Source organism: Diospyros lotus, chromosome 3 (genome assembly GCF_014633365.1).
Source record: "Diospyros lotus cultivar Yz01 chromosome 3, ASM1463336v1, whole genome shotgun sequence".
Taxonomy (NCBI): Eukaryota; Viridiplantae; Streptophyta; class Magnoliopsida; order Ericales; family Ebenaceae; genus Diospyros; species Diospyros lotus.
The window spans coordinates 27,110,309-27,137,156 of record NC_068340.1 but is presented as its reverse complement, the minus strand read 5'-3'; the positions used below and the strand labels follow the sequence as shown (position 1 = coordinate 27,137,156).

General features: G+C 34.2%; 2 protein-coding genes across 6 annotated transcripts; both read left to right on the top strand.

The window, feature by feature from the left end:
- Positions 1-209: 209 nt before the first annotated feature.
- On the top strand, positions 210-1,140 carry LOC127797786 (uncharacterized). Its single transcript, XM_052330928.1, has one exon. The coding sequence runs from the start codon at positions 303-305 to the stop codon at positions 852-854; it is 552 nt and encodes a 183-aa protein (XP_052186888.1). The 5' UTR covers positions 210-302; the 3' UTR covers positions 855-1,140.
- Positions 1,141-8,237: 7,097 nt separating this feature from the next.
- On the top strand, positions 8,238-26,834 carry LOC127798479 (uncharacterized). Of its 5 annotated transcripts, none has more exons than XR_008022403.1 (3): positions 8,239-9,072; positions 9,997-10,102; positions 26,330-26,834. XR_008022403.1 is itself a non-coding variant. In XM_052332065.1 (2 exons), exons 1-2 carry the CDS (start codon positions 8,419-8,421, stop codon positions 9,671-9,673), a joined length of 696 nt encoding a protein of 231 aa, XP_052188025.1. In that variant the 5' UTR covers positions 8,238-8,418; the 3' UTR covers positions 9,674-9,990. The 5 variants fall into 5 exon arrangements, 3 of the variants coding, with proteins under 3 accessions (XP_052188025.1, XP_052188023.1, XP_052188026.1); XR_008022402.1 differs by lacking the exon at positions 26,330-26,834 and adding an exon at positions 14,472-16,163; XM_052332065.1 differs by lacking the exons at positions 9,997-10,102; positions 26,330-26,834 and adding an exon at positions 9,632-9,990 and having other exon boundaries at positions 8,238-9,072.
- The last annotated feature ends 14 nt before the right edge of the window (positions 26,835-26,848 follow it).

Genomic DNA, 26,848 nt, shown 5'->3' with positions numbered 1-26,848 from the left:
TCTAGTAATATTTTCATATTATAGTTAAACAATACAAAATACATTTTAAGATAACTTTTTTATTTAAAAAAAAATACTTTTCTCCAAACAGAAAGAGTATTAAGAGTGTATTAAAGGAGATCCAATTACTCTAATGACGTCCACAGCCAGCTGTTGTGATTTTGGCCATATTCAATTATTCAGGGACAAAAATGTCATCCCATCAAACGACCTCAATCCGTGCAGTCCACACTTTCTAGAGAGCATCAGTCTTCGTTTCTGGAAGCCCTCGGCCGGGGAAGCGAAATTGTTTCGTAAAACCCATGGGCATAAAGGTAAAGTGGAGCTGGACCTCCGCACTGGTCGGCGCAGCGTCAGCCACCGTCGCGACGGCAATAATCACGGCTAAGCCCAGAACTCCGACTTTCGACGTGATATCCATAAGCATCACCTCCTTGAAGCTTAACTTCCCGGTGGTCGACGCCGAGCTGATGCTGACCGTCCATGTCACCAACCCCAACATCGCCCCCATCCACTACTCGTCCACCGAGATGTCCATCTTCTACGCGGGCTCCCTGCTGGGCTCCGCCCGGGTAGACGCCGGCTCCCAAGCGCCGCGGTCTTGCCGCCTCCTCCAGCTCCCGGCGCGGCTCAGCGGCCTGGAGCTGTCCCACCACGCCGCCCAGTTCATCACCGACGTGGGCCGCCGCGAGATGGTGCTGGACGCGGCGGTGGATATAGAGGGGGCGGCTAGGGTGATGTGGTGGGAGCACAAGTTTGTGGTACACGTGGACAGCCGCGTAGTCGTTGATCCAGTGTTTCTTGATGTGATTGATCAGGAAAACAAGGCGGAGATGGAAGTCTTCGTAGCTTAAAAGAACTGCACTGTTCTTGCATGAAAAGCTTCCGCCTTTTTATCAAAAGAAGCAGAATCGGAGTGAATAGTGTTATGTTTTGAAGATGCTCTATACTTGCCGTCGGTTGGATTTCAACGTTGTTTAGGTTAAGACGGGGCTTGTTAAAAGCAGATATATGGTTGTTATGAGATATCTATGTGCCTTGTTGCTTGCTTAGTACTGCTCAATTTTGAAAGACGTTGATGGTAAATTAATAGTACTTTCGTGCTTGTTAGTGTTGACTAAGATACTTATAATAATCATTATTATAGAAAATATTTACAAGCTGTAACTAATAAATTTGACACATAAGTCATATTTGAATTGAATGAAATGCCAAGGAAATACGAGATGTAGAAGGCCGCAACACATACCATACATGTCTACCCTAGACATATTCAAGGATTTTACAATAAATAGCATATAATTGTATAATAATTGATTATCTAGTATCCATAATAATGTAACAGATGAAAGAAATACGACGAAGTTTCTAAAATAATGTAATAGATAAAAGAAATTTGATGGTATGTCTGAGATTAAATTAAGGAGACCAATCATTAACACATGCCTCATTTTTATAACAATTCATTCATTGGTCCAATACTACCTTGGTGGATAAATCACACAAAAGGTCACTAAATTAATGACCATTTTTTTTAAGTCCATCACTAAATTTTAATTATTTATAATGTGGTCATTAATATTTGAATTTTTTTATAATGTAGTCACATTTAAAATTTTTCAACAGGCACTTCGCTAAAGTTGGTGATAAGGTGGTAAACAAAAATCTCAATCACAACCCTAGAAGTAGCTTGCATGCTAATTGTGCAATGAAAATGAATAAAACATCACCACGTGGCAGCGAAACCACTTTAAAACCCATCTCTGTGTGTGTGTATTTCCATGTTGCTCTTTTACCCTACAAAAACCAAACCCAAATAAATGAATGATGGCCAAATTAAGAAGATTAGAAGCAAAGGGCTTGAAGAAATTGGCGAGGACTTTAACGGTTTCAAGGAAAGGATTTGTTTTAGCATGCACCATGTGTGGTGTGAAGGGGTCATAATAAAAAATATCATAAAAAGCAACCAACTGATGGTGAAGCTAGACACAACAAGATAATATCCTTAATGATGGAACTCAAACAGAGTCTAATGCATTTTTAACTCCTACTTCAGTCCCCTCCCTCCCTCCCAATTCCAAGAAGAAAATTGCAGGTTAGTCTAATACAATTTCATTTCATGCACGGTTGTTATGAATTTTGTTTGACAAGTGAAAAAATCAAGAATGACAAAGTCAAACAATAGTGGCATGAATTCATAATTAAGAAACTTGAGACTACTAATGAATCCAACTCCTCAAACATGCACTTTGCCTAATGTAACTCAATTATTCTTTTTTATTTGGGTCAATAGCCCGGTTTATTTTGAACTTAACATCATTTTATAATTTTATCCCGTTTTAAGAATTGTTTCAATTTAGTCTTTTTACTTTAAGATTGATATCAATTTTATTCTTAATCGACATATCGTGTGGCCCACCTTATGTGGCGACTGAGGTGGAGTATTAATGTGTTCAATAATGGACACATTATCAAAACGATGTCGTTTTGCAATATTGTTGCTACAAAGCCTAAGGCAAAATGACGATGTTTTGCCTTATGCATAAAACATCCCCAAATAATGCTTACTTAGGGTTTTAAGAGAGAAAGATGAGATGGAACCTGACAGCGACGAAAGGCTATGCATGCAAGGGAGAAGGAATGGACGCACAGTAAGGAAGTGATGACAACGACCATGGAAGTGACCCACATCGACATTGATGGAATCGATGCATGGTGACGATAGCCAAATCGACAAAATAAACGCATAACGATAGAGATGGAAGCGACACACGACAATGGAGACGGAATTGACGCACGACAACGAAGATTGAATTAACCCACGTCGATGGTGACGAAACGACGACGAAAACGACCCACAACAACTGCCCCATTATCGTGGGTCATTTTTGTCATTGTTCCATCTCTGTTGTCATATGTTGATTGATCTGTCTCAGTTGCTATGCATTTGTTCCCTCACCATCAGTGTAGGTCATTTCCGTGGTTGTCGCCGTCACTTCCTTGCTGTGCCTCGCCTTCTGTCACCCTCGTCCGTGTTGCCTACCATCGCTGTTGGGTTCTTTCTCCTCCTCATTTCTTGAAACCCTAAATAAACATTATTTGGGGTGTTTTATGCATTAGACAAAACGACGATGCTTTGCTGGTGTGTCCATTATTAGACACATCAACACACCATGTTATCCACCACTTATGTTAGGTCACACACCAAGTCAATTGAAGATAAAATTGACATCAATCTTAAAGTACAATGACCAAATTGAATTAATTTTCAAGACAAAATAAAATTGCAAAATGACCCTAAGTTCAAAATAAACCAAATTATTAACCATTTTTATTTTTCATAATGTTATTAAGCAACCAATGATGATTAATATTTGTGGACAAAATTGTTGATTTGTTGTAATTTGTGACTTGGAAGGGAGTACACAGGTCACAAACAATGAGCTACTTGTTAATCAACGAGAAATTGATTTATATCAGGTAAAATATTTAAGTACCACTGCTTTATTTTTCACCTTCAAATATAGCGCCACGATGAGCAATATACCATTTCAATTTGAATTTGCATGGTTTTTTGAGTTTAATAAGTTTTCTTCTATTGTTTGAAGCATGTAATGAGCTTTTTTATTACTCTCATACACATATTTTTTGTATAGATGATTCATCCAAAACATGAAGAATTCACCCACATATTGTCACCATGTAATTTTTAATTACTCAAAAAAAAAAATCTTTTTAACATTCAATTTGTCAAAATTGCAAGTTGAGTAAGATTTGTTGCGGTTGGAAATCATTGTGAGTTTTTTTATTAAAATGACCTATGAATTTCATTAATGAGTTTGGGATGCAGCCTATACCCCCAAACTATAAATGCCAAATTTAGACAGAATAATATATAACTTAAATGTGGAGGATATATATGAGGTACTTTTTTGAACTACTGATGGGTATAAAATTAGATGAACTAATTTTGGTGAAAGAAAATTATATGTGAATTTTAAAATTATAGAATGAAGGTCCTAATAAACATGGGCAGAGTAGGAGAAGTTACCAACTTATAGCATTTACAAAGCTATGTGAAGTTACCAGATTCAAACCAAAGTGAAGATGCAAACACTTTTCCTACAAACTGCACTTTTAATATATGTTTTTTTATTATACTGCCATGGACTTAAGATTGTTGACTTTAGAATTTTTTTTATTTTTTTAAATTGTAATTAGAGCACACAAGTTGGAGAAGATGTTTTCCAACACAGATTCATTGATAGTGTTGAGCATGTGACATATGGGGGAAATATCACATGTCAGAGCTGCAACTTTGTTTATTTTTGTTTATGGTGTTGCTCCATAAATGGTAGGATAAGGTGGAAAATACTAGAAAATTGACAGATTGTGTGACCACTTATCTATCTTAACTATAACATTGTTTATTTTTGTTTTTGGAGCCATGGTGCTTTTCATTAAATCATATAATTTTAGTATTTTGTTAAATTTAATTTTTATTACTCTTATTTATTCCCATTGTCAATTTCAATTTGAAGATTATTGTGTCACAAGAAAAGGACAATTAAAAGTCCAAAGTATATTTTTGAGCTAAAAGGCGTAAAATTTTCATATGAAATGGAGTCACACACAAACACGCAAACTAAATAATTTTAACATTCAATTTTTTTTTTTGGAAGATAAATAATTATCTATAAAGAAATTTAATTCTTAAATAATTTTGAAATATTAGAATAAATAATCATTTATAAGAAATTTTATCAGTAAAAAGATAAGATAAATATCATTTATAAAAAATAGATGTCATTTATGGCAATATTGATTCCAATCAGACTATGATTAATTAAGATAAATATTATTTACAAGAATCTTAATCTTGAAACACTTTGGATTATTCCATATTTTTCTATAAATAATCAGGTATTCATTCTTAAAAAAATACGTATTTAATATTGATTTCAATATAACTTTCATCATATTCAGTGTCTAATTTAAGTATCAGAGTATTTGCTCGGGAGCCTTCTCACACCCTCTGATTATTTTATTTCTTACAGATTCAACTGACTTGATGGCAATATTTTTCGATAACTAAATTAGTTATTATATTTAGACAACAATAAAGATAAAAATCTTAATTTTTTTGTGTACGCAAACTAGTGCTTAACTCAAAATAATACCGTACATGTTGTAAGAAAAAAATAATTGTAAATGTTTTAAAATATAATAATAAGATTAAATTTCATAAATAATGAGTTAAATTAAGTACATATATAAATTAGTAATATATATTAAATTATCCTGTTAGTAACTTATATAAAAGAGTGTAAAAATATAAATTTATTTTGATAATTAGTTAATTGGTATAATTTTGAAAACATACTAAGTAGTGGTAGCTAGACGCAACGAGCGAAGCAGCAGTACTCGAAGGCAGCGGGCATTATAGTCAAATATAGGGAGAGAGATGGGTCTTAAAGTGGTCCCTACTATCACGTTGTAATGTTTTATTCATTTTTATTGCACAATCAGCATGTGGACCACCTTTTAAGGTTCCTGATTGAGATTTTTATTTGCCACCTTAGTGGCACATCACCAACTTTGGTGAGGTGCTTGTCCAAAAATTTTAAACGTGACTATATTACAAAAAAAAAAAATTAAATATTAGTGATCATGTTACAAAAAATTAAAATTTAGTGACTAAGTTATAAAAAAATAAAAAATTTAATTACATTTAGTGTAATTCACCCGTTGGCATTATTATGTCTTTATCTATCATATTTGTTTTTATATCAATTCACAACAATACACTAAATTAGTTTATATTTATAGTTATTGATATAAAAGTAACGAGTTTAATCAATTTTAATATTTATTTAAATTAATAAAAATTACCACATCACTAAATTTTTAAACTCAGTGAATTTAGTTTTTCTTTTTCCAAAAATGAGGCATCAATCATGTTATTAGCCCTTTAAAAATATACCTACACAACTTAAAAAATATATATATATACCGAGACCTTGTATTTTATTTTATTTTTAAATAAGACTATTAAAAGCATCTTCAAAGGGAGTTGTTATTTTGAGATGCTAAATTATCAATTTACAACATTAGATAGTGTTATGGCACATTTGAATTGTACATTTACTCTAATAACAAGTTACAAATAGAAGTGTCATTTTAATATTTTTTATTAAAAATATAATTAAAATTTTAAATTTTAAATTTCAAAATATATAATATATATCTCTAGAAGTTTAGGTTGCGTTCTATTTGTTTTTTAATTTTTTATTTTTTATTTTAGTAGTCCATTTTTATAAAATCGAAAATGCGTTCTTTCTGTCATTTTGAAAAATTATTTCTCAAACACAGAAAATTAGAAAACGTGTTCTTTTTAAAATTTAGAAAATAATTTTTTAATGACATTTTATAAAATGAATTTAATTATCCAAAAAATTGAAACTATTTAATTTCAAATAAATAAATAAATTAACTTGAAAAAAATAGTAAGTGCAATCACATTTTGATTATAAATAGGAAATATTAAAATAAAAATAAAAATAAAAAATGTGAACTAATATTACATAATGTGATTATAAATGAAAATATTGTATTATTAGAAAACGCGTTTATTTTAAAATTTTGAGAAAAAATATTTTATAATATTTTATTTAATGAATTTAATTATTAAATAATAAAATTAACTATTTTTAATAAAAATTTACTATTAAAATAAATTAATAAATTGCTAACATCTAAGTGATAATTTATATTAAATATTATTATACATAATATGTGTAATATACTTAATAATATACTATATGTTATCTTATATTTTTAATTATAATATAAATATACTATATTTTTAAAATTTTAAATAAATATATAATTTTATTTTAAAATTTAAGAATAATTTGTTTTCTTCCTTATTTTCTTTTTTAGACCCAAAACATGAAAAATAGATTGTGTTTTTCATATTTTGGATTTAGAGATTATTTTGATTGAAAATAATCAAAACAACAATTTTATTGTTTTGAGTTTCCTTTATAAAAAAATTTCTTGTTTTCGAAAATGTATTTTTAAAAATAACAAAATAAACGTATTTTTATTATTTTAAAAAATTAAAAACCAAAAATAATTTAAAAACAACAAAAAGAATGCAATCTTATTTTAAATTAAAATCAAAATATATAATTCTAACATAAAATAATTACTTTAAATTATAACAATTAACTAAAATAAAAACAATTATATATAATACATACTCCAAAAGCTTCATTCCTTTGCGCCTCTCTTGCCTCCTCTGCCCCTCCATGACTCGCCCTCATCAGTCGCCAGTTGCTATCTTGCCGGCCGTTGCTTTTCCGTAGCATTCACATGTTATTGCTTTCACCTAGTTTTCTTCTCACTCAGTTGTTCGTTGCTGCTTGTCCTTGCCGGCAATTTTTTTGGCTCTGTCGCTCGTCGCCATGGCTTATGCCTCACCCTCGCCTGCTTTTGCCTTTCGTCGCTCGTTGCCTTACTGGTTGATTGTTGCCTCTAGCACTCTCTTGCTCTGTCTCGTCTTCCCTGTTTCAGGTACATGTATATATATATATATAATGTCAAATATAACCATTATATTTTACCGTTGTCAAATGCAACCTCTCTTTTATTTATTTTCAGGGTTTGAAAAAATGGCACCTCAAGAGAATTATTATTATTTTGCAATCCCATACATAATTTCCATTCGAGTAGAAATTTTCTATTTTGGGTGTCATTTCAACAGTTATGAGGAGGGCACCCCGGATGGCAACTCCCGCTAAGTTGCTCTAAGGTAAGCAAATTTTGTAGTATTAACCATTAAAGTTTTTTTATTTATTAAAAGTATCTAATTTAAATAATAATTATTGTAAAAAAGATAAATTAATTTCTAATAAATTTTTTTGACGTCATGAGTTACAGTAATTCTATAAATAAAATTAATTTAAAATTAAAATACAAAATAAAAAAAAATTAAACCACTAAACTACTACCACTAGACCTACATTTATATTCTCCCTCTTTCTAATAAAATTCGTAATAAATAATCACTAAAAGATTTTGAATTGGTACAATTAGTACGAGTCCCATTCAGCCGGAGGAGATTAGGGGTAGATGATGATAATGACAGATTATTTCGGCTTTCAAAAGTGACCGACTTAGTTGGGCACTGCTGTGCTGCTGCCTGTGTCACGTTTGCCATGACATCACATTCTTCAGTGATTCCATCCATATGCCGCCTCTCTCCATACATGCCCCACTCTGTCCTCCTCTTTCTCCGCCACGTCCTCTCAATATATCTCCTTTCTCTAGCGCAAACGCCCACTTGTGTCTCGACTCACATGTTCTCGTTATTCCGGATGGACTTTCTTCTTCTTCGGGAAGAAACGATTTGAGATGGAACCAAATGGTGCCGCCGCCAGGCTCCGTATCCCCAAGACACCGTCATTCTCCGACCGATTCCTCCCCGTTTCCGCTCGTTCTAGCCCCGAGTCTGCCTTAGACGGCGACCTTAGCGAGGACGACGTGTTCTGGATCGGCGACTTCGCCGAGAACAACCGTTCGTCGAACCTTAATGTGCCGTCGGTCTCGCCTTCCGGTGGTCGAAGCCATCACGGGCGGGGCGTTGCCAGGGGGGAGAACTTCGGCATCCTAGCCGCGTTGCCGGCTAGCGAATCCGATGAGAGCAATCTCCAGGCTCGCTCGGTATTCAACCACAAGGCTTCAGTCTCGTCGTCGTCTTCGTCTTCTCCGGCTTCGTCATCGAGGATGATCCCTACGGTTCCGAAGAGGCCGCCGTTGGATCGGCAGCACAGCTCACTGAAGCAACCCCTATCGGCGCCGGTGAATGTGCCGGTGATGACGGAGGCGATGCAGAGGGTACGCGCGATGCGCCAATTCGACGACATTCATTATGACGATGATACTGGCGAAGGGGAAGGGGAGATGCTACCGCCGCACGAGGTCGTTGCGTCGAGGCAGTCACCTATGATGGCTTGCTCCGTGCTTGAAGGCGCAGGAAGGACACTCAAAGGGAGAGATCTGCGCCAGGTTAGGAACGCGGTTTTTCGACAGACCGGTTTTCTTGATTGAACGGATGACTTTGAATTTCCATGTGTTCTCTTTAGAAACAGAACTACCATTTATCATTAGGTTAATGTTAAGTTTCTAGGGTTTTAATTAGTCTTGGTGCCAATTGATTAACTAATAGTTCTAATATAATTATTTATTGGGTAATGGATACATTCTGGGTGATATCCAACCAAAAAGAATTTTCGTGTGAACAATGAAACATGGTTGCCGAGGCCCGAGGTAAATGAAAATCAGTGATGGAACTTTGTCAATGGATTTTTTTTTTTTTGCTCGGTAAAGAAAATTGTCAATGGATTTTTATTGGCGACCTGACCCCAAGTGGCACAATTTCTCTCTGCCATTCAAGCAGTCGCTTAGCAAGAGTGACTATAATTAGGTTAGTCTGATGAAAATGCCCTGATGAGGAATTTTTGGCGTATTAGGCTTGCCAACAAAGCAACAATGTGGCAACAACTGCCTAAATGGTTGGGGTCATGTTCCATAGATGTCTTCTGCTGATTGGTATCTACTTGTCCAGCTATTTGCAGACTGCTACAAAATGCAGATTTGGTTGTTTTAAAGAAGTGCTGCGATACATGTACTGCAAAGTGCATTGGGCTTTTAGCCAAGTTGTTTTATTACAAGAGCAAACATGCAAAGCAAATGTTATGTTCTATTACAAGTTTCAAATGTAACTGTGAGTGAATTTTCCCCTAATTGTATTTTATCTGTACAAGACAAAAAGTGCCTTTTAACCTTTGAGTGGATATGGTTATGCTGTGTGATAGAAGCATGCTGGGGCAACTTGTTAAACTTCCCAAACAAGAAGCAAGAATTTTGTTTTCAGAATCAAGTTTAGTAGTTTGTATGGATGACAATTTGGACTCATTTTTGAAATTGCAGATTAGAATTCAGTTTTCACATGCTTGGGCATCTAACATTCTTGTTGGCTAATAAAACAGCATAAATACTGTGCTTAACATAAGCCGTATTGCCAGACAGAATGCAGGTAATTCTCAAATACCTATAGACATTATCTTTCAATAAGTAAGACAGCCTTTAAAATGTTTTCATATTTAGATCTAAATTCTTATGGTAGTTATTAAGTTATAAGTTCTAATTTCTTTAATTAGTAATGCTTACCTATCTGCTCATATGTTGGGTGATCATATTACATCTTCTCTGATGTGTAGTTCCTACTTGTTACTCTTATGCTTTGTTTGGAGGAGAGGTGGTGGTAGGGGAGGGAAAGGTAAATAATGGAAAGGTATAGAAGGAAAAGGAAAGTAACATAAAGGTTCTTACTCTCCCCTTGTTTGGAAAGAATGAAATGTAAGGGAAAGTATTAAACAATTAAATATAGTGTGCAAAAGTGAAAGGCAAATTTGACATTTCATACAAAGACAAAGACATTAGTCCATGAGATACCACAATAAATAACGTTCTGAATAATTTAATCTATATAATTTAATAACTATTGTTTGAAATAGAAACATTATTCTCATCCACTTTTACTCCCCCTGCATTGGATGGGAGCAATCTAAATTATGATGGGTTTTGGATTGTATTATATATGTATTTAGTATTATTATTTGAGTCTATACATAAGATATGTTGTATCAAATTATAAAATAGTAAATAAATATGACATTTTACTTGGGTTAAGGATAATATTGGGTTTTTACAAAAATACTAAGGATAAAATAGTCAAATTAATACTTATTATTAATTCTCCTTTCCCCTTCCTACCCCCCCAAAGTGGAAGGAAAAATGAGGTAATGGAAGGAATCCCTTTCCCTTCCATTACAAAACTTCTACCAAACGAGGGTAAGGTTTTACCCTCCCATCCCCCTTGCTTACCCTGCATTCAAACAACGGTTAAGGTAGATCTTAGTAATCATAGTGTTTGACCTTGGTTTTTCTTCGTACAGTCTATTAGTTGTACATTGCAAATAGAATTTGGGTTTGCAATTTTTTCATCATTATTCCTTTTGTTTATCATACTACTGGTCACAGTTCTCTTTTTCTGTATGACAACTCATAAGCTATGATGCATGGACATGGGAGCACGCCATTTTTCAAAAAAAAAAAAATAGGAAACAACATTGTCTAATGAAGTAATTTTTATATTTTAAATGGCATAATGAAATATCAAAACCATATTCCAAACTCATAAATATGCATTTAAATTTGTAAGCTAAAATCCCAAATGAATAACTCTAGTCTAAATAGTAAAACTCACAGCCCAGTTGTTTTTGTACCTTACAATCCAGTTGATGTTTAAAGAGAGGTAGAGAATAGACGCGTGGAGGGTATGAAAACTGAACAGTTATGCAACCAAAAAATGGAAAAACAAAATAATCATGCAATTACCAAGTCAAAAAACTGAAGAATGAGGAAACCTTGTTTTTTTATTCTTCAAAGTGTCCACATAGGGGACACGTGTCCTGTGTGTGTCCCCTCCCATATCCTTTTAAAAAATTTTAAGAAATGTGGCTTGTCCAATATGTATTGGAGTGACCGAGTGTTCGACATGCTGGCGTCACTGGTATGGCAGCCCCTAGGGACTGTCCGTGCTTTATAGCTGATAAATATTGGTGATTAGCATTGGCATTTTTTTAATGCTCAATGGAGGACATTTTAGAAATGTTCCTTGGAAAGGAGTTTCAAGGTAATGTCTCTTGTTCTATCAACTACAACAACTTTTCTCACCTTGTGCCATCCATATCTCACTCCACTATGCAACCCCAGGCCAACCAACCCTGATAGATTCTCTCTTCCCACCATCTCCACTTATCATTGTTGCTCCATTTTACTGAACTTGGTAGGACAGATTTATGATGCGTAGTCTAAATGTTTTCAACTCATTACATTTGTTTTTTCTTGTTCTCTTTCTCTCTACACCTTGTAGGATGATTTTCAAACTGTTGTCGGCCATGTATAAACTTAGTTATAGAGGATGATATTCTGATATCATCAATTCATAGAACTGATCTGTCAGAGCAATTTCTCTTTTGTGGTTCTGATATCTGTGGATTGGGCAATTTCATTAATATATAATACTGGCCTTATGGGTCATGGCATCATCACAATCATGAAGGAATATTGCATTTTAGTGTTGCAAGTTATCTTTTGAGATTTTGAAGTTGGAACATGCTTAATAAGGATAAAAGATAGCATAGAAACTGAAAAGGAGATGAATGATAAACACTAAGTGGAGAGGGCATTGGAATCTATTGATAAAGCTTTCACTAAAAGTTGAATCCTTAAATTTTCAATAAATGCTTCTGCAGTAGGACATGTTGATTCTAGACACAGTTAGTCCCTGCTTAAGGATGTTTTGAACCCCTCGGAACAGTTGCATGTATGCAGGTATAATTTCCCTCTCATTGTGGAGGAAGAACAGTGCCTGCCTGATTTTTTAGGTGCTGAAATTGAAAAGAATCTTGCATACTGTCATGTTGATTATGCCCCATCATTTTATAGCCTCCATATTTAGTATTGTTTTATGTATTTAGTCACTTAATATAGAACTAAGGATACAATACACTTTTTTAGGCACCAGAGAAATGAAAATGGAATCAACAGTATGGGCTACCTCTAGAATTTCCCGTTTAATGATCTCCCAACTTACTTGAAAAAGGCCACGGTAAAACATAAGCTTCATAGGCTTTCTCTTGCCATCTGGAATATCTCAATTTTTTACCTATCGAAACTAGCTCTTGAAATAGGACACCAAGCAATCCCATCAATCATAGGCTATTAGACTTTCTTCCTTAATCTCCTCAACAATGAGCACCTGATTAATAATGCAGGCAGGCCCCTCATTCGCTAACTGATAAAATTTGTCCTTCTGCAACCATTTGCCTCTATTAAATAATCTAGAGTTACAATCACCCTCATGAATCCATTTCCTTTAAAAGAACATGGTAATCACTCTACAAAGAGACATGATTGATGCTTTTCTGATGGGTGGAGTCATTCTCAAACTTCCTACAAGCTTCCCAATATTCTAAAGAATCAAAGCCTTCTTAGACCTGATATTTCCAAAACCTCTTTACTCTAATCTGTAAAACCTATCTTTAACAACCCTCAATTTCGATATCACTCCAAACCAGAACAATCTCATTCCTTCCACCATTTCCCAACCTGCCTTGGAAAACCATAACTAGATAGCCATATATGTTCAAATTTAAAGGGAGTTGGACCCTACTTGATGGGGGTAGCCTCCAAGGTAATGGGGCAAACGATCAGAAGAAATTCTAGGCATAGTTTTATGGCCAAGACTAGGAAGTGAACCTTGCATTCACCAGAGGCAAATCACCAAGTTGGTGTTAAATTAATAAAAGGGTCAAAACTCCCTCATGCTCAAAGACACTCTAGGACTTCCTAATTTCTCACTCACATGTTGGCATACTGTAACCCCCCCCCCCCCCCCCCCCCCCCCCCCTTTCTTTCTTTCTTCCACCCCGCAAAAAGGGAAAAAAAATGCATAGATATAAATGATTCTTCCCAAGAAGATTTGTAAGACTAGTCCTGTTTGGTCCATTCACCTAGGTGAACCACCATTTACCTTGTTTTTTGACTTCTAACAAGGCTGAAATACAGAAAGAACCCACAACCCAACCAAGCTTGACAGTAAATATGGTAACTCAGATAATAATAATCCCCCTCGAAGCTGCAAAGTGCAAACAAAGGAAAATAATCCCAAATCTTTTTGTCTAGACTCCCTCAAATTCACATAGAACGCCATCAACCTCAGGGGATTTGGAATGTTGAAGGAAGACCACATTAGGGTAAGCTTGGCAAAATGATCCCTTATTTTTTTTTTGACTTGGTGGGGTTAACAAGACCCCTTAGGCCTTGAGATTCCAACGAAGGATCTTCACTTGGAAACCTCAAAACCCCCATGCTCACCTTGTTACCTCAACACTTAACCAAACCAGCTATTGTATGCTCTTTTCTACTGTCCTCTTCTTATGCTGGCACACTACCAGAAAGGTTTCAGCATGCATTTCCAACGAAGGATCTTCACTTGGAAACCTCAAAACCCCCATGCTCACCTTGTTACCTCAATAATTAACCAAACCAGCTATTGTATGCTCTTTTCTACTGTCCTCTTCTTATGCTGACACACTACCAGAAAGGTTTCAGCATGCATTTTTTTGCCCTCGGAATTGATCAAGGAAAAACTCAAATCAGATTGCACGGTTTTAAGGATCTTGGTATCTCTCTCCTCTGATGAGTATAAGGTCAACACCTTCACCTTGGTCCTAAACTCTCTTTAGTCTTTGGTACTAAGTAGATCTCTTTTCAATACTAATCACAATATGGATGCCTTGACTAAGCTCCACCCTGAGTTTCACATTTGTTAGCAGCTTTATCCAACTGGACCTGGATCAAAAGAAACAGGAAGAGAAGAAACACGGGGAATGTAAGATGGAGATTTATAAGCAGAAGGAATGCCAGAGTTAGATTTGTGCAAGAGAAGAGCTCCTTTATCTGGACAAGAAAGATGATCAGCATGTTGTTTCCATAAATATTCAGGGCATTTGACTCTTCAGAATGTTGGGATTCTCTTCCTCCATCAGTTTCATCAAGAAAATTGTTTCTTCCATTAACACTGACTAGTTCTAGCTCTGATTGTTCCCTAATATCCTTATGCTCTATAAGCTGCTCTAATAAAAGGAACACACATGCCTTTGAATCTGGGGAAGGTTTGTTTGCCATCATCTGATAGCCTCTCCAATATTCAAATGCCCTTAGATGCCTCAGGATTTTGTGTGACATTAGTATTATGATCAACTAACATCTTGACTCTATCCTATAGGAAATAATTCAAATCCTGAATAAGATTGTAACAGAGTAAAGAGAGGTGGGTGTATTTAGCATTTGAATCTCTTAAGCTTCACGAGTCTTCTCCAAACACTTTCCACATTGTCTCCTTTGGAAACAGATCGTCCATCCTTTTTAGTCTTATCTGTCACTTACATTCTACTATGCAAGATATCTCCAGAATTAATGGCCCAGATCCTTTGGACCAGACAAAAAAACATGGGAAGAATGCCTTGTCAATATGTATCCTAGACCTGTACTTATTTTGAAAGGGGCATGCCCTCTGTGCAGGACCATGTTAACCAGTTCTGCATATCATTGCTCTGTGTAAGCACGTGCATATTTAACATTGCAGAACATTTATGAAGCAGCTTATATCTAAGCTTGTTTCATATAATGAAACATTCTAGATGATATGGATTGTCTTAAATGTGTGAAAACCTCATAGGAAAAAGATTATATATTGCTATGTGAAATTAGATTTACAGGCTAGGTTTGTAAGTTTAAATTGGTAGGAGTGTCTCAACTCTCAAGGCATATCCATTGAATGCTCTACTATTTCAATGTGATTGCGAGAGAGTTGAATACTTGAGGTTTGTAATGGCATTTAGATGCTTGTATACTTAAGCAAGACTTGACAGATGAGTCTAATTATCAGGACGTTGGTTATATTTGTCATTGAGTGTTACCTTGATTATTCTAGCACAAGATAAACAATCTCAAGCCTTTGGCCTTGCTCATATGAGTTTTGATTATGATTAAACAGTAATTTTGGACAAGTATGTCACTGCTGGGAGGTGACACCTAGGGATGTGACAAAGTATTGTTTAGGTTAAACCTCAGGTGGGCTTCTGAAGATTCAGTTTGATCTATTTAGTTCCCTGAAATTACAGAAGCATTGGTGTTAATAATTATGAGCATAGTAGTAGAATAATTGAAGGGGAATATTAAGTTACTTGAATGGCAAGAGTTGCGTGAGTTGGGTGGTGCATGTGAAAAAAAGATTGTGGTTATTGCCAACTTATTAAAAGGTGGAAATGGTAGCCTTGCATTTGAGTGGTGTAGTTTGTATCTGGCAAGACCAGACCTGGTAGTAGGGACTTCTACTACTTGACGGCTGTTGATGTTGATAATTGGTGGCTTCGCCTTTGGCCGACTCCTTCCTTCTTTTCTTGTCAAACCAAATGAATCACTTTATCAAACTACAATAATATTTTTCCTGGTAATTGTTTGGGAGGCGCAATTATTTTATTTGTTCTATATTTGATTTTTTTTTTTTTTTTGGGGGGGGGGGGGGGGGGGTGTTGTTTCCTGGCCTTTTGTTTTTGGGTGGGGGTGACAGGAAGTACAAATGTACAACATTACATTTGATATTTTCTAGCCTAAAACTGCAGCTTAAAGTTGCTTGGTGGTCTTCTTTTGAGCTATTATGACTTAGGTTGGAATGGTGGGAAGTACAGTATTACATTTTGTTACTTTCTAGTATAAAACTACATCTCAGAACTCGTATGCTGTTTGTTTTGAGCTATATGATCTTGACGTGAAATCGTTTTGCCCTATTGTTCCGATAGTGTTACCCTCTTACGTAGTAGTGTGAGCTGACTTAGGCATTTTGGTGTGCTGTGTTGTTTTATCTAGGCTAAAGACACATTTGTGCCCCTGAACTTGGGGCTGTTAACCACTTGTGCCCTTGAACTTGGGATCTATTGTGCCCCTGAATTTGGGGCTTTTAACCACTTGTGCCCTTGAACTTTGAGGGGACTTACTGTGCCCCTCAAGTTTTATTTCCAAACTTATTACACACCTCAAAGTGTGAATTTTGGACCCATCATGTACCTCATTATTCAATCAATATCACTCGTGAGTTACACATGCGGTTGAGGTGCATGAAGGCAACACCATCATCTTCTTCTCCCTTGCGCCTTCTTCTTCTTCTTGTCTTCTGTCATTGTTTGTCGATCACTTTATCTTCCTCACCCATTGTCTTCTTCTTCGTTCAGCTTGCTTCCTCAATGGGGCCATGGCATTGAGTAGAGATGGCAAATGGGCCAGGCGGCCCATGGGCTGTCCCGCCTCACAGTCCAGCCCGGCTAGAAGAATGCGGGCCGTGTTGACACACCAAAATGGCCCGTGTGCCGGCCCACCAAAATGGCCTGGCTCAGCCCACAAAAATGGACCATGTGTCGGACCGCTAAAATGGCCCGACCCAACAAGGAATAATTTTAAATTTCTCTAGAAATTATGTAAAAAATGTAATTTCTTGAAATTTAACTTTATTTGCAAACTTCAAATGCGAGAGAATAATTTAAAAGTCAATTTCATAATAGTTACAATTGTTAGCATATGGCATGAATAATTTTATAGGCTTTTGATGGTAGGAACAAACAAATATTTTCTAGACTTTTATAGGCTCAAGCATCTTCTAAGGTTTTGATGGCAAGGAACATGGCAGAGAAACATAGATTTAGTAGGGAATATAGATTAATTTTTAAATAATATTTTTTCATATTGATAAATTGTAATTAAAATAGTAATGTTGTTTAGGAACTTCTCAAAAAAAATGTAATCATATGATGCAGCCGAGTACTTTTATTTTTTTATTAAACTGATAGTTATCACTATTAAGTGATTTTTTTATATATAGAAAAAAAACTAAATAAGTACCTCAATCATCTTAGACTTAGAGACATCTCTAATTAATAAGTGTTAAAAAACTTTCTAAATAAAAAAAATATTTTCTTATTTTTTTAGCTTATAATAATAAAATATTTTTATTAACCATCTAAATTGTTAAAATGGCTAATGAACATAATTTAAGTTGAAAAAAATTGTTAAAAATAATTGTTGTACGCAAGAAATCATGGGCTTTTACAGTGATTTTCTTTGAAATTCAAAATTTGAATTTTCATAGCATGTGATCAATTGTCAATAATTTTTTAAGCTCCCGTGATTGTTGATGGCAGAAAATAATTTAAGAAACTATGGCATCAAATTTTCAATAGTTTTTTAGCCTTCCACGATTATGATCACTATAAAATTTAAAATTTAAATTTTTATAGCAATTTTTAAGCTCTTATGATTCAACCCAACTTGTATTTGATGCCACAAAATATGGCAAGAAATCATGGGCTTTAACAGAAAATATGAATTAATTTTTAAATAATATTTTTTTATATTAATAAATTATGACTAATACATATTTTTTAAATAAAATATATTTAATATTTTTTAATTTTAAAAATTATTATACCAAATTAGGTGTCATAATAAATTGTAAAAAAATTATTATAGAAAAAAATGTGTATTAAATTATTTATTACTTACTATTCAATAAAAATGCCGCTACTTAATAAGATAAAAAAATCTTTAGTATAAAACTTATTAACTTGCTTGTAGCTATAAAAATAAATAAATAAAGTTAAAATTATATGAACTTAAAAAAATAGATACAATGATAGAAGGCGTTTAAATTTTTTAGAATTTTTATCTCAAAAAAATCAAAGAATAAATAAAAACACAAAAATCATAATAAGTAAGAAATAGATAATAATAACAAGTGAATTCATCATAATTGTCAAAAGTTTTCTATCCCATTATTGTTGATGACAAAGAATATGACAGAAATTCAAGAAATACTTTTGATCAATTGTTAAAAATTTTCAATACTTTTTTAGATTTTCATGATCTTGATCATTTGAAATTCAAAATTTGAATTTTCATTGCAACTCGTGGTGGGAACGTTTAAATGTTTGCGTCTATAAATAAGTGATTGCTGAAGTTGTTCATTCACAAAAATTACTTTTGCTATCTTACTCTCTCATTGATACACTATTTTACAAGTTGTCTTGCTCTATTACTATCTTGTTAATTACTATATTTTTTAGTGTCACAATATTTTTGATTAGTTTCATTATTCTACATTTACAATCATATTTTCCTTTCGTCGCTCCTCACTACTCGCAGAAATAATCCTCGCAATGCTTCTTCCATGAAGCCCCCTCGAGTCTTCTGCAAACCCCTAACGACCTTCTATTCCATCCCTAATAGGACCACTCCCCCATGATTTTTTTAACAATTGGAGTGACAATCAATGGGCATGGTCACACCTCATTTATTGAATTAGATACACAACCTCCCGAATCACAATATCCTAATATGTAAATGTTTGGTAACCCCCCACTTTTACTAACTGAGCAACCATCACCAAATGAGAGTCAGACCTCCTCAAAACAACCAAATGAGAACCCGTCCAACTCACAATGCAACTCCAAGCGACAAAGAACTAGTAATGTCTGGCAGATGTCTGAGATCATTAATATAATCGGGAAGGATCAAAGAGTTCTGTGTAAATTTTGCAAAAAAAAATTACTCATGCCAACCAAGGGGTGGGACTAGACACTTGATGAGACATGCCTTGAAACATGATGATGGCGGTTTGGACGCAACGCAGACACAATTGCAACAAGGTAAAGGTTTGATTTTTTGATATAATAGAGAACTTGATAAATCTAATTTAGCAAAACTAATAATTAAAACTAAATCTTCTTTTTTGTTTGGAGAGGATGCAATGTTTAAATGGTATTGTAAAAATGCATTACAACCTGTAACTAGGGGTTTTTCTCGAAAGACTAAAAAAAATGAAGCGATGAGGTTATATCTAAAATATTTAGAATAATTAAGAAATGCATTTAATGGAAGGGTGCCATTAACATCAGATATTTGGTATAATGTTATGATAAATAACCACTATATGCGTGTCACTATATATTGGATTGATGAAGAATAAAAAATTCAAAGAAGAATAATTGGATTCATAGAATTAGTAGAACAACATAAATGTAATTTAATTGAAGTAAAATTCGAGAGACTAGTTATAATTACAATATTAGTGATAAAATAATGATAATCTCATTTGATAATGCGAGTAACAATGGCTCTGCCATTAATAGACTAGGACGCGAACTTCTATTAATTTTAGATGGACAATTGTTTCACAATAAATGTGCATGCCATATTTTAAACTTATGTGTACATGATGGTTTACAAATATATAATGAGGCATTAGTTAGAATAAGGGGTGTTTTGGCTTTAATTTGAAGTAGTGAATCCCGTTCCTGAGAGTGGAAACAACCTATTAATAGATTTGACTTACCATATAGAAGATTTCCAATAGATGTTCAAACTAGGTGGAATTCAACTTATTTGTTGTTATAAAAAACTAAACCATATAGGCAACAACTTGAATTATTTTGGAATAAGAAAATGGTAGAAGTATATCAACTAAGGAATAGTGGTTGGGAACAACTAGATGTTATTATATATATATTAGAAACATTTTATATTGCAACAAAATTATTTTCTGGTTGTAAATATCCTATCACACATATTTTTATTCGTGAAATATTTTCTATTGTTAGTTGTTTTGCAGAACATAGGGATTCAAATATATATGAACAATTTATAGGCCCCATGAATTTTTTTTTTAGAAAATATTGTACTAATATACCATTATTATATCTTATGGTAGCTACATTAGATTTCACACAAAAGTAGGAAAGTGTTGAATATTTTTTAGAGTTTTACGGAACGACTATTGGGGTTAACACACAAGAAATAAAAACAAAAGTTCAAAATTTAATTTTTGAAATCTATAATTTATATGAGTCCCGTTTTGGTAATAAACCAAGTAGTGAAAATTCTTCTTTGTAAAGGAAGTCTAAGGGATTTTTAAAATGGGGGTGGTCCATATACCTCAAATCAAAAAGATCAAAGGGCGGTCCACAAACATCTAGTGGGTTTAACAAACTTGAATTCTATTTAAATAGAAGATCTTCATTTTCTGATGACCAAATTAACACATTTGATATTTTGTCATGGTGGAGTCAAAATTAACACACATATCTGGTGTTGGCCGTCATGGCCTGAGATCTACTAATCCCCCGGTGTTCACAGTGCCATCGGAGTCAATTTTTTCTACAGAAAATAGGGTGCTCAACTCAAAGAGATCGAAGTTGCAACATACGACACTGGAAATGTGTATATGCTTTAAGGATTGGTTAGATGTTGAATTTGATGAACAAGCAATATATTTGTACAATAAATCTAACGAATTAGAACATAATGACAGTGTAGGACCATCCACAGCACAATGATATTTCATCTTAAAGGGAATACGCCCCGCAATTATTGGTTTGAGTTTTTTTATGTATTTTAATAGTTAATTATTTTCTCGTACTTTAGATTTTATTATTCTTTTCTTCAAATCATACTAACTTAAGCATCAGAGTGCCATCGGGAGCAATTTCGAGAGTAATTTTTTGCAAGTACTTATACCGTTTGAAGGAATCAAGGAGGTTGGGCAACACTTAAATCTCAGTTTGTTTTTTTAATGTCATTTAATAACCTGTTATTCATTTGCATCTTAATATATGTTTGTTATTGAAATCATACTAATTTAAGCATTAGAGTGCCTTCGGGGGTAACCCTGAGGGTAGTTTTTTGCAGGTATTTTTAGTATATGAAGGAGTTGAGCGCCCTTCAAGCAAAGGAATATTGAAAAATATAAAATCGACAATCGCTTGTAATTACTTATAAACATATTTTAAAAAAATATTTGTTGTATTTGAGAAAAAAATAACAAAAATATTTAAAAATTTATAATAAATTGCCCATTTATTAAGGGCTACAGGACCGTGCTAGGCCTCAATTCCCATTGTTTGACTCGACCCGGCCTGCTTATTTGCCATCTCTAGCGTCGAGCACGAAGCTTTCGGCCATGGCAATGACCAAAGCTCGTCAACCATGGCTATGACAAGAATTGACCCACGACTGAGAAGAAGCGCCTCAATCGACGGGCCAAGACGAAGAAAAGGATCAGGTTTCATTGAAGACTCAATTTTGGGTTTCATGGCGATTGACCCATATGTGGGTTTACAATGGCCGATTGCTCAAAAGACTCATTGGTCATGATCTTAGGCTGTCTTCTCCTATCTCTCTTCCATTCTTGAGCGATATATTGCCTCTGTGGCCGCCATTAGAGATGCCAAGTCGACAGTCAAAGTCGTCATCAATGAATGGAGAAGAAGAAAAGGTGGTGGCTGAAGGTGAAGAAGAGGAAGATGGCTATTGACGGTGAGGGAAGATGAAGTTGCGGCGGTGGCACATAGCAAAGTAGAAACCCTAAGTGATGTGTTTGGGGAAGATAATGGGTCTTGACCCAATTGAGTGTTGGGTCGACCCACTGGGTAGGATTTGAAATTCGATTTCGAGTTTTAACGAAGGATGAAACTTGATCCTCTTCTTTGTCGTCATCGTCCATCGTTTGCGTCTTTATCGTTAGCGTTTGCCCCCGTCATCGTGCACTATATTTATATATATATTTAACAACCATTGTGTATTGTATATATATATGTATTAATATAAATTTTTAATAAATAATTGTCTATGATTTATTAATATTTAATGATAAAATAATTATATATAATTTATTAACATAATATATATATTATATTAATATAAAATTTTATCCAAGTGCAGGAATGTCACGCGTACAATTTTGAGATTTGAGGGGTGTAATAAATCTCTTTTTATAATTTAAGGAACACAACAGGTCTTCCCTCAAGTTAAGGCGACATAAATGATTAAACGGCAGAGTTAAGAGGACAAAAAAGAAGCTGTTTTTAGCCTTTTATTTATCTTGAATCCATGTTACTTTCATTATATGAGATTCATCTCTTCGACTGAATTTTACTCTTCTCGAGGATTGAGCTTTTGCCGATTATTTCCCCGAACGTCGAGTTGGAGAAAGAATATTTATAGCACTATTCTTTATGGAAATGGGTAGTGCGGGAACTGTTTGTTTTTGTGTGTTTCGTCTGTCTTGCGGCGGCTCATGAGGCCCGTGTTAATGTTGGTCATTATATATACATTCATATATATATAATGTTGGTCATATATATGTATGTATGTATGTATGTATCGAGTAGACCTTGTAAGATGATTTCATCCATTTAGGATGAAGCGCAAGTTGATTGAATTTGTGTGTGGCAATCTCTTCACCCGATTATTGCGGGGGTCGTATTGTAGATATTACATTTGCCTTGTTGGATTTCTTTCGTCAGTGTTGACCTTCCTACTATATGTTGCAGCAGAAGCGAATTTTGATTCCAAACTGGGATCGATATTATTCATTGAATCTCAATGGTAAGTTGACGGCTTAGGAGGCTACTGCTCGTGTCGTAACAAATCCTAGCTAGGAGGGTCAACGCGGCCAGCTTATAAATAAAATGCCGTGTTTCTCAGTAATTTAGGTTAGACTTTTTAAGAAGACAGCGGGAAAGAATTTAAAAGACAGGCCGATTGTGATTGTATGTATACAAGTCAATGACGACTGAACTGGCATTTTATTTTGGTGGTATGCTAAAACGAGTTAATTTGGGTAATTTGACTTGGAGCTAATATTATTCCTTACTTTCAAAAATAATAATAATAAACTAACAAGATCAAGAATAGTGGAAAATATTTCATCCAAAAATAAAACAATAACGCAAAGAAATCAAACAAAAACTATATCAAAATAGGAACACTCATCTAAACTTGTATTTACTTAGATTATTAATTAGTGAGACTTAGGTTTACTTTCTAGTTAGATGAGTGGATTCTTGATTTAATTTGAGTTGGATTATCCAATTTTCTGCTAGGATTTGTGTTAGTTTTGCAAGATTATGGTATTAGCCAAATATAGTCAGTTGTTTCATGAACCAATATATGTATAGTTAGTTAGTTGTTTGAGACCGTATTAATGTATTTGATTAATTAATTTCAACTGGATTTGGCTGGCTACTTCGGCCGAATGTGGATTTAACCGGAGAAGAAGCAACAGCAACAGCAACAGAGGAGGAGGAGACTGAGGCTCACTGAAGCGCCGGCAAACACATTTTGGGTGTCTAAATTTTCCACTCACGTACAGTCACACAGAGAGAGAGAGAGAGAGAGAGTAATTCAACCAGATTTGGTTAGGAGGCGAAAATCAATCTTGATTATAGGTTTAAGGAGGGCAAGACGTAATTAAATTTAATAATTATTATTTACATATTTCCTAATCAGTCTAACAAATTAAAAGTTAAAAAAAAAAAATTGACTAGTTGGTCAATTTCCTTTGGTCAACTAATAATCATATAAGAAAATTTATTAGAAAAAGGTCAAAAATAGATGTAATATTTGAAAGTAAGGAATATTAGCTCGAGTCAAATTAACTCGTTTTAGCATACCACCAAAATAAAATGCCAGTTCAGTCGTCATTGACTTGTATACAATCACCAAATTAAATTCCAATTTGTTAAAAGGATGGATAGACAGCGAAAGAGACAACTAGTGGCAGTCAATCACACTAGAATCTTCAATATCAAACACTGTCGTCTCTTGCTATTGAAATGGGTTCTTGGGAGCCTTACCAAACTACCTACGCAAGCATTAATTTGTTGGTAGCTTGGTGTATCAAAGCTAGCATTAATGTCTCTGGAAATCATTTGCCCCCCCCCCCCCCCCCCCCCCCCCACCATAAGAGATTCATTTAATTATTATGTGAGCATTTTTTTCTTCAGATTTTCCAGAAACGTGGCCGAAAATGGCATGATTACCAGGAAAAATATGTAATTTTAAGTTGGGTTTTGCTAAGTGTCCTTAATTAGTTGAAATGTATTTAACATATTTAAATATTTTCATTAATTAATTAATGAATAAAATATTTTAAAATACAACATATTTATTACTAACTAATAAGAGCATTTGAATGTTGAAAATAAAATGTAATTAAAATATTTTATTTAAAAATAAAATACATTTATTGAACCTTAAAAAAAAATTGAAATAGTTTCTTCAAATCTCCTTTAAATAAATAACTTTTCTTCATGCGTTTCAAAAGACACATAATAAGAAACATATGCTTTGGGGCACATTTTCCCCTAATGGAACAACGACCGCTGGCTACGTTGTTGGGAAGAAAAAAAAAGCAATTTAATAGGGAATATTAGACACTTCTTTTTGTTGGAGTTTCATGCCATATGATAGAAACTTTTTTAATTAAATTAAGACTTGTCTCAACCACCCTTTTGGAATCTCTTTATATTAAAATTAACAGGTTGCCCGTTTGATTAGTTCCATTCCATATATATTCTGTAGCATTCATTTCACATTGCCTTTCCATATTATTATTATTATTATTATGCCATGGAAAGGCATGACTACGTACGTAGTGATCAATCACGTAAGCTGTATATGGATGGATGGCTACCCCACCCAAGTCATGCTAATTAGCGAGGAGAAAAGTCCTTCCTTGGCGCGTCCTCATCTTACAGCTGTACGCACGCAGGAGGGCCTCCAGTCTAATTAAGACCCAGCAGCAAAGAATTATGGAAGCAAATGTTTTTAGGATATTTACAAGTAATATTTAAATATGTTATTAATATTTTTGAATTATTGTATTATAGTATATATATTTAATTAATGTAAATATATAATAATACATTAATTTAAAAACATGACATTAAATATCATTCTTAAATATTTAAATAATATTTTTGGCACAAAAAAAGAAAAGAAACAAATCCTCCTGTAATTTGCTGTGGTTTTACCAATTAATGACCCATGAACGACAAGGACAAGGGAAAGCCGCCCTAAATTGGTTCGCCCTAATTTAACGGCCACATTTAATGTTCCATACATACATACATACATACATACATACGTATGTGCCAACGTGGAAGCTAGGTTTTTCTTTTCTTTTCTTTTCATTTCTCTAAACTTGGCTTCATCTTCAGCGACATTACCAGTTTAAGCAAGCAAAAACATTCTATTTTTGTCACCCACCCAACCACCCACTGATGCCCTAATCAACGGACCTCCATAATTCCTCCAACCAGCCAGCAGCCTGGAGCTAGCTGCTTATTCATCGTCGGATGTTTTGTGGGTTTACACAATTTTCTTCATGTAAAGAGTAAACATGACGTAACAAAGTTGAAAGTAATAATAAACATATGTATGAAGTATATAAACCTCTTTTATATATATATATATATATACACACACTGATACAGTCCCCAAAAAAAATTAATTAATTTATTTGTCTCCCTTTTGAATTAGTCTCAGTTGAATATAAGTTAGTCATGTATTTAGAAATAGTTAGTTGTGGTTGAACTATGTTATGGGTTGTTAAATTGTGGATTTTGCTTTGCTATTTAGCAAGAAGGTAGTTATAACTTAGTTATTATATATTCTTTGTTTCAATGAAAATAAATATTAGAATTATTTTTGCAACAACTGTTCAGTTTGAATATCGAAGGTTTTTGCTCCCTAATTTAATGAACTAAAAATCTATAATTTTTCTTTCCTTAACTCAAAATAGGTAGAGGAAATAGTATTGTCTACGTGGATGTACCAAAGTGGTGTCAGAGCTTGGTTATGGAGTAACGAGTGAAAAACTTGAAGAAAACCATGGAAACCATTGTTGGGCATGGAGAGCTCTTACAGAAGTTGATGGAAACACTCGAAAAGCTTAGTAATCGGGTTGAAGAAATTGCCAACCATACTTAAGATGTTGCTGACCATCCTAGTGCATCAACTGCGGACCTTCCTAATACATCAAACAAACACACCACATGCTCGACGGAATGTTAGAGGGAAGGAATACTAGTTCATTTGTTCCAAAAATCATAAAGATCGATTTCCCTCACTATGATGGGAAAAACGATCTTACTATATGGCTATTCAAGGCAAAGTAGTTATTTCAACTACATGAGATTCTTTTACTTGATCGAGTTGCTTTGGCTTCATTCCATCTAGATAGAGATGCTCACATGTGGTATCAATCCTTACAACAAGAATTGGGCACAGTTATGTGGGAAGGGTTTAGAGATGGATTAAA

Coding starts and splice junctions, on each gene's coding strand:
- LOC127798479 (XM_052332063.1), top strand. CDS start 8,419: ATGGAACCAAATGGTGCCGCCGCCAGGCTCCGTATCCCCAAGACACCG. Junction 9,073..9,996: donor AAGGGAGAGATCTGCGCCAG/GTTAGGAACGCG, acceptor TTGAAATTGCAG/ATTAGAATTCAGTTTTCACA.
- LOC127797786 (XM_052330928.1), top strand. CDS start 303: ATGGGCATAAAGGTAAAGTGGAGCTGGACCTCCGCACTGGTCGGCGCA.